Source organism: Balaenoptera acutorostrata, chromosome 10, assembly GCF_949987535.1.
Source record: "Balaenoptera acutorostrata chromosome 10, mBalAcu1.1, whole genome shotgun sequence".
NCBI lineage: Eukaryota > Metazoa > Chordata > Mammalia > Artiodactyla > Balaenopteridae > Balaenoptera > Balaenoptera acutorostrata.
The window spans coordinates 71,214,165-71,227,832 of record NC_080073.1 but is presented as its reverse complement, the minus strand read 5'-3'; the positions used below and the strand labels follow the sequence as shown (position 1 = coordinate 71,227,832).

Genomic DNA, 13,668 nt, shown 5'->3' with positions numbered 1-13,668 from the left:
TTCTGAATCATGGTAATTTATGTCTTCTCTTTTTTTTTCCCTGATATCTCTGGTAAGAGATTTACGAATTTTATCGATCTTTTCAAAGAAGCATCTTTGGATTGGCTCTAGATTCTAAGAGAGTTCATAGCTAGATTTAAGGGTGCATTTAATTGTTAATTTCTTTTAGGGAGAGGTGAGCTGGGCCCTACCACACACAGGAGGCTAGGGGGCTGAGGTGACAGCACTGGACTTTGCCGAGTCTGCTACGTGTAAGTAGGATCCCATCTGATTGGTTCATTCTCTGCTTATTCTGACATTTCCAACAGAGAAGTTCTAAGACTGATCTCTCACGAGCATTACTATGCTCTGCAACATGAAGAATCTGTGTTCTCTATACGGCTACCCTTCCTCTTCAAGCAAGAGAAAATAGATGCTGTAAGAAGTGTTGCTAACTTATTTATGTTAGATTTCACTGAGACCACTGCAAAAGAAGAAGTCAAGAGCCTCTATAACTGTTCCCAGCCTGGCCCATATGCAAAACCCTACTGTTCCTTGCATATATGCCCTTTAAAAATGGTATTAGCAATTATGTTATTCATGATTGGTTTAATATTTCCCCACAGAAGAGTTTACAGAGTTTATCTTTTTTCCATTAAAAAAAATGTCATTTTATTTCAGGTATAAGTCACTGTGCTTACCATAATCAGTAACATAAAACTCATACATGGTTTGATTCGTGCCCTTAGGTATTTCTGGTAAGTCTAACTTGCTTTCATGATTTCGTAAAAAGGCTTCAAGCTTGTCTCTGCTTTCCAATTCCAGCAGGGCTCCTAAACTCCACATTAGAGCAAACACAAATAATTTATGAAGATGTTCGACACATGAAATGCCACCTTCTTCTTTGGAGGGAATTAAACCTTCCAGAAGATTGAGAGACTGAAAATATTTAAAATACAATAAAATAAAGTTTTATATTTAGATATTTTAAATAAACATTTTTAAATGATAATAAATTTAAAAGGAGAGAGAGAGAAGAAAACAAATATATCTCCAGATATTGCTTGATCAGTGTCCTACAGCTAGCAGCATTTAGAAGAAAGGCCATTCTGCTTTAGGCAGACTGCATGATCTAGCAGAAAGGACACCAAACTGGGAATCTGGAGGTGCCCCAGCTCACGCCACTAACATCTCTGAGTCTCAGTTTCCTGATCTAAAAAGCAAAAGGCCTAGACTAGATGTTTCCTAAGGTAGTTTCTGGTTCTAAAGTTTGGTTATTCCAAATTTTATAGATCAAAGATTTTATTTATTTTAACATGTTGTAAGGCTCAGCAAATTGTGCCCCAGGGGCCAGCCACCTGTTTGGCAAATAAAGTTTTACTGAAACCAGTCACACTTGTTCATTGTGTCTGGCTGCTTTTGCAATGCAACAGCAGAGCTGAGGGGCTGAGACAGAAAGTTGTGCAAAGTCTAAAACACTTATTTGCCCCTTTAATAAAAAGTGTGCCAAACCCCATATGGCATCAGAAAGAAATGTATCTACAGTAAGACATCCTTTGTCTTTCATAACAAAATTATTTCAAGATAAGATTTGCACTTACATTTGGGCCTCATGTATCAGTTCTAAGCTACCCACCCTCCCTGACTGACGTCCCTCACACTAAGAGAGAATCAAAGCACTAGAACGGGATAATGAGAGATCACCTATGGATTAGAATCAGGAGAGCCTCTGAAAAATCTATGATTAGTTCTGTTTCTTCCAAAGACTAATAAGAAAAACTGAGAAGAGGGGGAAAAACATAATTCTACAAACTACTTGGAGAATTGTTCAAAGGTTTTCCCTATCTAATATATATAGTAAATTTGCAAAGCCAAGACTGCCACCCAAATTTTCCTGCCTACCACCAGCTCATTGTTGTGCTTTTCTGTAGAACTTCCAGCTTTATTTATTTAGTCTACTCTCATTTTTGGACACTCTTTCTGGGAAGGTTATACTAAGCTTGACGGTGGGAAAGACAGTTCATTCCTCTCCCCCGAACAATACCGCCCTGGGAAGTGAAACTCATGAAGAGATGGCAGTAAGAGCATCAATAAGATCTTTAATAGGAATCAAACTTCTCAGAGCCTTCACCTCCACATCACAAAAAGATTTTGATGGGACTGTGTGAATTTTCCATTTCAGATACCTATAAACTGCAACTGAGTGGTGGTGGTGGGGGGGGGAATCTCACATCTAAGTAGTGAATGTACAAAGAAAAATACTTACTTGCACAATATAGTTGCACTCTAAGAGTTGCATTTTCGGATTGAGGTTCAGTTTCATAAATGTATATATATCCTCAAACATTTTATCATACAGACCTAGGAATACAGAAGCTTCCTGTGTAGTACGCTTCTTCAACCACGCCTGCAGCAAAGAAACAGAGTCTCTGTTTATAAGAGAGTGAGACGTGGAAATACACTGAACGCACTTCTGCGGGTCTGTCGTCCCCACCTGCAGTATTGGCCTCCAGCTGAGAGCAGAGCTGCTGATGTAGACCATGCCCATCCTAGAAACCGTGGCCGGAGAGGCGTTCTCAATATTGTGGACTTCAAACAAAAGCTTACAGTTAGGGGCCATGGGGATGCGATCACCATTGGCCAGTGTGAGGGTTTTGTTGTCATCCAACACGGAATTTAAGTTCTCAATCCAAATGGCATCAACAGGGCCGTCTAAAATGAGGAAAATGTTTTCACCTGCCAATAATGAAAACAGAAAATCACTTTTCACCTGCAGATAATCAAAACAGAAAATTAAACCAATACTGTGTTATTGATAAACTGGCAGGGGAAAAGAATGATCACCAGAAAAGAGTTTATGTGTACCTTTTTTAGCTTTTAATGTTTTTCTCCACAGAGTAGAAAAAATCCCATCTGTCCAGTCATTGGTCGCCGTGTCCAGTCTGCCAAACATCTGAGGAGCTGTAATAGCTTTTGGATTCATTCGCATTTCTCTATGAGGCCTTCCGCATTCTGTTAGTGCCTTCATCAGGATGGTTATAACGGTTGTCTTCCCAGAACCACTGGGCCCAAGAGTCATCAAACCATGGCGTACCAGAGACGTCTCATATAACTACACAATGAGATAATCAATTGAAAGATGTAACTTATGAGTCTCTTGCTGACATTCATAGAAGTTGTGTGCAGAAATTTTAAAAGCTTTAAATAGGTTTTTCATTAAAGTAACTTGTTCACTATTTAAAAGAAGAGAATATGCCCCCCAAAAATGTTTTTTTTGTTTTACTAGAGGTGGATAGCAAATGAGCGGCACGTTATAAAACAATATAAGTGATAAAGTAATGACAATGTGGAACTTTAATTACATTTTGGAAATAATTAATTCAGGATCTAGTTTTGGGGTCTCAATCTACTGTTCCTTGTGATTTTAGTTTGCTGATGCATAAGGAGCAGTTTGTGTGGTGCTATTGCCCCCTGGTGGTGGAAAGCAGCAATACAAACCAACTCAACCAAGACCCAAGTTAAACAGGCACCAGCCTTCTGGTTCCCCAGAAGCACAGCTCGAGGTGAGGGTTCCTGTGCAAGTGAGTGTTCACCAGGGAAACTTTTAATGGAGTAAGAGAAGCAGGAAAAAATGGGGAGAGGTCAAACAAGGTGTGATTGAGGACAAAATCCTGTAGCAGGGAGACTTAAGACTGGCCCTGCGGGGCACTCTGGAACATAAGTTACACCTCTGTGTTTGTTCCATCTGGAAGCAGGAGAGCTTGACTTTCCTACTGCATCACCCACAAGCCCTTAACTAAAGAAGGTTGTTTCGGGAGCAGGGGAAAATTAACTCCCATGCACTGCCTGCGCTTTGTGCCTGCTAAAAAATGTGGGGTTGGTGAACCCTCCTGCAGAGAGTGGTATATATATGTGGGATTGGAATCACAGTTCTAGAAGCCGGGGAAGGGGCGCATGGATATGGTAAAAGAGATTCAAGGAGACATAGTAAGAACATGGACGGCGTCTATTACAATATCCTGTCTATCTTTTCTTTTAATAAAAATAACAATTCAAAGGTCTCACAGCTGATCAGAGGTAAAATTTGGATTATTCTCCTCACATTTTAGGTAGAAATGTATTACCTCTGTAATCCATAGTTTAAAAGCAGCAGAGGCACTGGCCATATTATACTCAACAGTAATGTGTTTGACATTAAACAAAAACAATATTCTAGTGCCCCACCAACTGAGGTGACTAAGATTTCAGTACTCAATATACTGTATACATATCACATGTAAAATGATGTCTTCCCAGAAATTTTAAAAAAATGTTTAATAGTTTCCAAAACATAGATGATGAAAAATACTTTGATTTTTTTCCCCTATATATTTCCTTGTAAGATTTGGATCTGTCTCATACTCTTGAACTGCTTACAATGTGGCAAGAAGAGTAAGTTAAAAAAAGAATCGCTCTTTTTCAAATGCAGTTTTTAACACTCTCCACAATTTCGGCACCTTCATTTTCCAAAAGCCCTGGAAAATACCCCCAATGCATCAAGCTCATGGGGATTTAATTCAGCGTCTCTGCTACAGCTTCTTGGCTCTGCTTGGTAAAATCATTGGTAGGTTGTCACAAGGATGAAATGTTAGGGACAGAAACACACCAAGAGACACAGGCAAAGGATTGAGTTTAGGTGTGAACATGCCCACACACAAAGCAGGAGCAAAGTACCACCCCCAGATTCCTCAGGCTCCATGCCCTGTGAAGGCCCCCAGCTATGGGAGATGCTGCCCGACTGGCACAGGAGCCAGCTGGGTCATTCCATCTCCCTGCGTTTTTATAACCTACTATCCCCTCCCAACTGTTCTTGAGATTCTGGTTACCACCTAACCTAACCTCATCAGGTGTAAGTAACTTCAGTAACTGCTTGATTAGTATAAATCTACACTAACATCCCTGGGACCAACACCTCTCACTGAGGACTCTTCTTGCAATGATGTGTTTTAATTTAGTTTCAACGTTTACATTAAGTAAGACTAATTTCACAAGTTCTTCTCTTCAAATGACAATCTTTAACAACTCCCACTGCGCATCATACTGATAACAGATTAAAAATGTTTTACCTGCACAAGTTTGAGGTTCCAGGGTGGGTGGTTAATCAAACCTTCCAGTTGAACCTGGTTGGCTATTGCAGCTTGCAGTTCCACGTAAGTATTACTATCTAGTTGTAATCCTGGAAACAGGTCATTGATTAAGCTGAGGAACAGGGGTTCATCTTCATCAATCTAAGGTGGCAGAGAACAAATTTACTCACTCAGTCAACAACGAAGCTTGTAGCAGAAGCTCACAGCACTTATCACTTCATGCCCAAAGAACCATTTTATTACTCTCCTAGCCACATGTGTATGCTCTAGTACTTTCTCCCAAACACCACCACAGAATCCACGTTACCTACGGCATTGCACCCAAAGTTCCCTGGCATTCAAGGTCTTCTCCAGTCTACTGCTCCAAGGTCTGATCTCATTTCTTTATCCTATGAATGTTCTGCTTCCCACAGACAGGTATATGCACTAACCTTAAAAACATGCAAGTAATAGTCCCAATCCCATGAGAAGAGAGTATTAATACTTCACTTAAATTAGGAAAAGATCTGTAACCCTGCATGTTACAGGGTTACATCTGGCTCATCCAACACTGGCTGGAAAACGGCATCAGAGCAGCGTTCTGTCTCTCTTGAAAGCAGCAGGTTGGAGTAAATGGACTCCAATCCTTATTTACCACATCTTTAATACCGAGATCACCCCATGCCCAACTGCTGACCCCCTCTGCATTTTTCCTTATTCTCTGGTGGGGGAGGGTCTCTGGATGCTTTCTGGAACTCTCGTCTAGAAGTTTCAGGAGTACCATTATTAATGGAGGCAGTGAGCTATACTCTGGAGGGAGCAGAGGATTTAGCCATCAGAAAGTCTCGTGGACTTTTGTTCCAGCTTATCAACTGACTGTGATTATGGGTGAGTCCTACACACGTGCCTCTCCCATAAGGAAAATGGCAATAAGCACAATAGCCGCCCATATCCCCCAGAGTGGCTGTAAGACTCAAACAAGACAATACCCCTGAATAGGGGTCATGAACTACACAGATGTTAGTTGTTAGTTTTGTAACTAGAATGCGAGCTCCTAAGATCCATTTCTTTCTCAACCTTGTACTCCCAGGGCATGGACATGATACGTAGCATACAGAAGCCCCTGAATAAAAGCCACATGAACCTGTCCGTCAACCAGTTTAAAACAACCTGGCTGTAATTGTGACAAGCATGAAATCGGTGAAATAATTATTATACTCTCTACAGCAAACTTTTAATGCATAATTTGGAAAACAGAAATGGTGTTGGTGTTTTGGGAGAGACATAGCTAAGCTAGTCACATACAGAGAAAGCAAAAAAAGCTTTCATGGTTCCCTATGAATACAGATTTTCATATTTAGAATCTGTGTTACATTATGAATAATGGACTGACATTTGGGGGCTGGAGCCCACTGATGAAGCCTGTTTCGTGGCACACAACTGATAAAAGGATGCATTTGCAGCCCATGTGGGTCATACAAAGCCATGGAGTTTTTTTGTGGGGGAGGGGGGTTGCCTTCCTCTGAAAGCTCAGCTCAGTGGTAACTTTCTTGCAATTTTTTTTTCTTTCCACGCCCACATGGCATGTGGCATCTTAGTCCCCAACCAGGGACTGAACCTGTGCCCCCTGCAGTGGAAGCGTGGAGTCCTAACCACTGGACCGCCAGGGAATTCCCACTTCCCTGCAATTTTTAATTTTAACAGCTTCACATGAGCCAACCCCCACTTGTCAGCCAGGTCGAAATCCTGAAAGAGAAATTAATTCAGAGAAGAAAGATACCAATTTAGAAAGGTTCATATCCCTTAGTCCTCTCATGACGGTGCTTAATTCACTATCTTCTGGTCTGGCTCTTTTTTGAGATCCAAGTGTCCTCAGTACAGATAGAATATTTCTCAGCCCAAAGTCATAATGAACCTAAGATGAGAAAAGAAAGAAAAAAGATTATTCAATTGAAAAATTCTAAATGTAGACTCACTATGTATTACATATAGGTAGATATTCTGATACTTATATACTATAGTTTTGGAGTGGCTGAGTGGCAGAGTTTTTTTTTGTTTGTTTTTTTAAACACTTTATTTATTTATTTATGGCTGTGTTGGGTCTTCGTTTCTGTGCGAGGGCTTCCTCTAGCCGCAGCAAGCGGGGGCCACTCTTCATCGCGATGCGCGGGCCTCTCACCATCGCGGCCCCCCCGCTGCAGAGCCCAGGCTCCAGGCGCGCAGGCTCAGCAATTGTGGCTCACGGGCCCAGCTGCTCCGCGGCATGTGGGATCTTCCCAGACCAGAGCTCGAACCCGTGTCCCCTGCATTGGCAGGCAGATTCTCAACCACTGAGCCACCAGGGAAGCCCCAGTGGCAAAGTTTTATTAGCTCGATTCTCCCGCCTTTCCTTTGACTGAAAAATGATCACTCCACTGGAAAGATCAAGCTGTATGATACAGTGTTCACACCTTAAATATCTTTTGAGAACAATACAGTCTGATAGTCTCAGTGGCAACCATTTAAAATGCATGACCAACAGGTTACATACTATGTGATTCCCTTTATGTAATATTCTTGAAATAACAAAATTATAGAGACGTAGAAAAGATTAGGGCTACAAGGGGCTATAGGGATTTGGGAGAGAGGTGAGTGTGGCTATAAAGGGGTAGCAGGAGGGAACCTTGTGGTGATAAACAGTTGTGTATGTTGGCTGTGATGGTGGTTACATGAATCTACACGTTTGCATAGGACTACACACACACACACACACACACACGAATGCATGAAAAATTGGTGAAGTCTTAGTAATTTCTGTTTATTGTACCAATGTCGATCTTCTGGTTTTGTTACTGTACTATAGTTATAAGATGTCAACACTGTGAGAAGCAGGGTGAGGAGTGCACAGGACCTCTTGTACACTTCTTTGCAACTTCCTGTGAATCTATAATTATTTCAGATTAAGAAAGTTTTAAAAATATGTAATTAGGGGGCTTCCCTGGTGGCGCAGTGGTTGAGAATCCGCCTGCCAATGCAGGGGACATGGGTTCGAGCCCTGGTCCGGGAAGACCCCACATGCCGCGGAGCCACTAAGCCCGTGTGCCACAACTACTGAGCCTATGCTCTAGAGCCTGCGAGCCACAACTATTGAAGCCCGAGCACCCTAGAGCCCGTGCTCCACAACAAGAGAAGCCACCGCAATGAGAAGCCTGTGCACCGCAACGAAGAGTAGCCCCTGCTCGCCACAACTAGAGAAAGCCCAAGCACAGCAATGAAGGCCCAATGCAGCCAAAAATAAAATAAATAAATAAATAAATATTTTTTAAAAATAAAATAAAATAAAAATACATAATTAATAGGTCAAATTAATTATACATATACTTTAGAAAAGAGTCAAGGAATTTTTTAACTCCCTAATTAGCATGTATCAAGGTAAAATTGCAAAGTTAAAAAACAAGTTTTCAGCTACTGGGAAAATAGATATACAAAGTTACCTGTTTAGTAAGTTGTTCTTCACAGAGTTTGTAAAGTACATAAAACTTTTGAGCCAAGATAACATTTTCAAGAAAACCACAGCTTGCAAGTTTAACTCGCATAATGATCTGAAAATTAATACAGTGAGATTTTTCAACTTTAGTGAAAAACAGGTAAAGAACATAAACTGTATTATGCTTTTAAATCCTGATGCATACCTGTCTATCAGGAACCATCATAGCAACAGTTCTAAATTGAATTTTTAAGTTCTCTGGTAGTTCCTGGCGCCCAGCATATCCAGGGTTCTAAAAATTAAAATTATTTAATTTTAATTGTTGATATAATTTTCATTTCATGAATACAAATACATTTCAAATCCCTAAGTCAGATTCTAAGAGGGTATTGAAAAACATTAGATTCATAAAATGTCCCTATTTTCACAAAAATGTGCACTGGATCATCCATATTTATTAATGTCACATCACTCCCTCTTACATATTTCCATTTTCGTTATACTAATAAAGTCACACACATGCACAACACACACACACCACTCTGTGTAGCAAAAATTAAGTATCTGTGTATTTATTAAGAAAATAGAAAAGGAAATAGAAAAGAAAACTGAATAAATACTGGGGTAATTATGATCTAAAATATGTTATCGAAAGAGAAGGAAAATTCAGGATTTCATACTAATCAGTTTACTTAGGTAATTTTTATTTCATCTCTTCAATTATCCTTTGCAGTCAGAATTATAGAGTTCTGTGGCTGACAAAGTACCGTTTAAAAAAAAAAAAAACATGGGGAGGAAGGGAAATAAAGACAGGAATGTTGAGAAAAACATTGAAAAGGACAAAAGTAGAGGTGGAAAGGAAGCTAATAAGTAGCAAAAGTCTGAGGACAGGTCAGAACCAAAAGTCCCAAGGGAAAGGTTAGAGGGTTCAAAGGCAAGTAAGGCAAAGAGGAGGCAGTTATTTTAGGAAAGTGCAAGAAGAAACCTTCAGTCCCTGAGCATTTACTGGACACTGTCAATAGGCCAGATAACTTGCTAGGTGCTGGGAATACAAAGATTACTGGCTGCCTCTCAATACTCCTTTTTTTCATCCTTAGGCACAGAACCCCAGTTGCAAGCTGGGTGCATCACCACCCAGGTTTAAAACCACATTTCCCAGCCTGCCTTGCAGCTGGTGTGATTAAATTCTACCCTGTGAGTCACAAAGGGACACAGTGTATGAAATATCCTTGATGTCTGTTTGAAGGCAGTTGATTCAATCAACTGGCTGCAACAGAGATGCTTCTGTAGCATCTTGGATTATAAGGTGGCCTTGAAGATGGAAACCATGATGGTGTAGAAATACTGAAGGATCTTAAGAGAATACATTCTTAGATGTTAAGCCACTATTTTTCATGTCTCAGTTATTCACAGCCTAATGCAATTATCTAATTGATATTTCCAATATTATTCTTAATCCAAAGGGAACATTAAGATTCTTTTAAATTCTTCTGAGCCACAGCATCACACTGAGTAAACTTCTTCATCTAATTTCCTGAGTTATAACTGATCACGTCAGGATTATTAATATTTACCCCCAACTGCTTAACTGGCAGAAATTAGAAAATTTTTTGATTTTTCTTCCTATAATTTATCTTTATCCACTCAGGACACTTAAAACTCAGAGTACTCGTATTATCTTGCGACTTAGAGACTTAACAGAATAGAGATCATTTAAAAGCATTAAGTAAAACCAGTTCAACATTAACTTCACTTCTCCAATTTATAAACACCTCTATTTATTCATGCCTTTGGTCTTCTGTCTTTACAACATTGTATCACAGAGCTCTGCCCTCAATCACACGGTAACTGAATTTGTTACAGTTCTTTGGTATAGGACCTTGTTGAATTATTTTGGAAATTTTAAATCATTTCCATCATCCTTTATTAAGTGTCAGAGAAAAGCCAAGTGTAGAGGTTAAGTAGTCAGGTTTTGATGTTAGACAGACAATAACATCTTTCTCTAACTAGCTGTGTGACTTGAGCAAGTTTTTTAAATTTCCCTGAGCCTCAGTTGTCTTGGTTATAAAATATACGCCATACAAAATACTACGGGACTATACCTCACTGACCCTTCAAAGTTAGGTGTGGCTAAGTAAATTGTTTTAACCAATGGTTGTGACCTGTGTCACTTCTGGACAGAAACCCTAAGAACCAGAGCATAATTCTTCTTGTTCTCTTTTTCCTTTGCTACAGCAACCAGTAACGATTGAGACAGTACCAGAGTAAGGACATGTAAAGCATCCCCTGCCCTCTCCACCCCGACACCATCAACCCGAAGTGGACATGGGGCATGAGAGAATAATAAATCCTTGAGGTTTTAAACCACTAAAATTTGGGGGATTGTTATTGTAGCTTCCCCCCGGTCTGATACAATATATAAAATATTTAGCCCATCCCCTTACACAAAATTAGTGCTCAATAAACAGTAGCTATTTTTATCTTTAACATATCACTACTTTATCTTCTGTCTGGACTATTTTTACTACTCAAAAAAAAATCGTATGACAGGGACTATACTCTGACCCCTGGATTGTCAGTCATTTACCCACTAATATACGCTTACTTTTATTTAAGTCTGTAACAATTAAACCAATAAATTGCATTTAAAACCTATGTTCTTCAATCCCTTTTAAAATCGCATCAAAAAGTATAAAATACTTAGGAATAAACCTGACCAAGGAGGTGAAAAGAATGAAATAATGCCTTTTGCAGCAACATGGATGGGCCTAGAGATTATCATACTAAGTGAAGTAAATCAGACAGAGAAAGACAAATATCATATGATATCACTTATATGTGGAATCTAAAATATGATACAAATGAACTTATTTACAAAACAAAAACAGACTCACACAGACATAGAAAATAAATTTATGGTTACCAAAGGGGAAAGGGGGTGGGGGAGGGATAAATTAGGAGTTTGGGATTAGAGATACAAACTACTATATATAAAATAGATAAAAACAAGGTCCTAGTATATCACAGGGAACTATATTCAATATCTTATAATAAGCTATAATGGAAAAGAATATGAAAAAGAATATATACATATATAAAACTGAATCACTTTGCTGTACACCAGAAAGTAATACAACATTGTAAATCAACTATACTACTTCAATAAAAAATTTAAAAATATATAAAACCTATGTTCTCACCATTGTTAAGAAGATTCCAAATTCTGGATTTAAATCAACGCAATCACCATCAGAAAAAATGAACTGTTTTTTTCTCTCTTTTCTTGCTGCCAAAACAATGTAAATTTGTTGGGCTGCCACTGATAATACAGGCAATTCAATTCTGTTAAACTCATCAAAACAGCCCCAAGAACCAGACTGTGCAAGACCTGGTATGAAAAACAGTTAATCTGATAAGTTTTACTTTGTAATATATCTTCTTGATGGCAATCATTTCTCCAAAGCACTCTCAAACAATTTTATATCGAAATACAATTTATGTAAATTTCATACCTGGCTGTTTACAAAGACTTAGTTAATTCCAGTGATATACAAAGGTTTAATTATTTGTACATCATCACCAAAACGATGAAAATAGTACACTGCCAAAATGAAAGTATAGACACATCATTACACCAGGGATGCTGAAGGGTGACAAAATTTGATTCAGTCTGGACGTGCCACCTCCAGTGGGGATGGGGGTGAAGCAGCCATAATATTTGGGGAAACTAACAAAATAACGGATGCCCAGTCTGGGTCAGATCACTCTGTTCCTTTCTTATTGCAATGAGAGAAATGCCAGGAAGCTAGGTGAGACAGAGAATGGTCAAAAGGATGTTTATTGATTTCTTACAAAACCCAGCACGAAGGAAGACCTGGATATTGGGAACATTGCTCCTGTCTATTCTCTAAGGATGAAAACCTTCATTATCTTCAGCTGCATGAAATGCTCTTCTTTCTTTTATTATTGCTTCCCCCCACCTACCCCCCACACACACACTTTTTCTTCTCTCTCCTTTGGGAATTTCCATTATGTGGATATTGGAACTTATATATCTATCCCTATGGCCCTTAAATTTTTCTTTCAAACTTTCCATTTCTTTTTGCAATGGACTCTCTTGGCTAGATATTCCAACTCAAGAGAGGTTTTTTGTTTTTGTTTTTTCTCAATTTTTATTTTCAAATTCTGATTAGTCCAATTGTTATTCTTTTCATAGCAGCTTATTTTTTCTTTAATTGGTTGTATGTGGTAAATTCTTGAATCTCTCTGAAGCCATTAATTTTAGTTACTTTTGCATTTTCTTTGGTTTCCTCTATTAATCAGTTAAGTGGTCAGTAGGTCTCTTTGCTGTTTGTGAGTGCCTCCTTAATGCCTTCAAATATTTTATGATACTTGGTTATCTCTTCATATGTGTGTATTTCCTCATTCCAAATGCAAATTCCTGTTTGCAGGATGCATGGCTGCCTCTGGCGATTTGGGGGAAGGGATGAGAGAGGCAGGAGAGCTTACCCTCTGGGTCTGGAACATGAGGTCTGACCTGGTGCAGGGCTTGCCTCTCTGGCACAAGCCTCCACCTGGCACTGATCTTTGTCAGGACTCCCACTTCAGACCTTTTACACAGAGGAAAAATACTGGAGACAGCCACTTCCTTTTTTTTTTCTCTGCTTTCTGCTATAGTTTTGGCATTCTAGGATTTACCTTGTGCTCTAGTCTGCTTCTCTCAACCATCTTCAACCCTTAAGCCAGGAGTGATCCACAGAAGAACTTTCTCTTTGATTAAAAAGTGATTCTTTGGGTTTAATTTTTTTTAAAGGACAGGCAATTATAATGAATAATATAATGGATACCCATGTACCCACCTATCAAATCTTAACAATTTTGCTTCAGATTTCATTAAAGAATAAAATATTAGAACTACGGTTCAAGTCCACGTATGTCTCTCTTGGATCCACACTCCCTCCTTCTCCAGAGGTAACTTCTATCCTAAATTTGATGTCAATGGTTCCTATGCATGTTTTTAAACTACTGCTCTTATGCATGTATTCACAAACGCTACATACTTTGCTCATTTAAAATTTGTGTGTGTATCTATTTTTCTATATATCTATAAAATACTGT

At 39.1% G+C, this 13,668-nt stretch overlaps 1 protein-coding gene across 1 annotated transcript in view; it reads right to left on the bottom strand.

Moving 5' to 3' along the window:
• DNAH8 (dynein axonemal heavy chain 8) overlaps nucleotides 1-13,668 on the bottom strand; it is a 337,653-nt gene that overhangs the window by 176,297 nt on the left and 147,688 nt on the right. The window contains exons 45-53 of the mRNA XM_057555266.1: nucleotides 11,751-11,938; nucleotides 8,756-8,842; nucleotides 8,558-8,665; nucleotides 6,865-6,999; nucleotides 5,085-5,246; nucleotides 2,845-3,091; nucleotides 2,474-2,715; nucleotides 2,246-2,386; nucleotides 681-918 (exon numbers count right to left, since the gene is read on the bottom strand). Coding sequence (XP_057411249.1) covers nucleotides 681-918; nucleotides 2,246-2,386; nucleotides 2,474-2,715; nucleotides 2,845-3,091; nucleotides 5,085-5,246; nucleotides 6,865-6,999; nucleotides 8,558-8,665; nucleotides 8,756-8,842; nucleotides 11,751-11,938 — 1,548 coding nt within the window. The remainder of the gene's footprint in view (nucleotides 1-680; nucleotides 919-2,245; nucleotides 2,387-2,473; nucleotides 2,716-2,844; nucleotides 3,092-5,084; nucleotides 5,247-6,864; nucleotides 7,000-8,557; nucleotides 8,666-8,755; nucleotides 8,843-11,750; nucleotides 11,939-13,668) is intronic.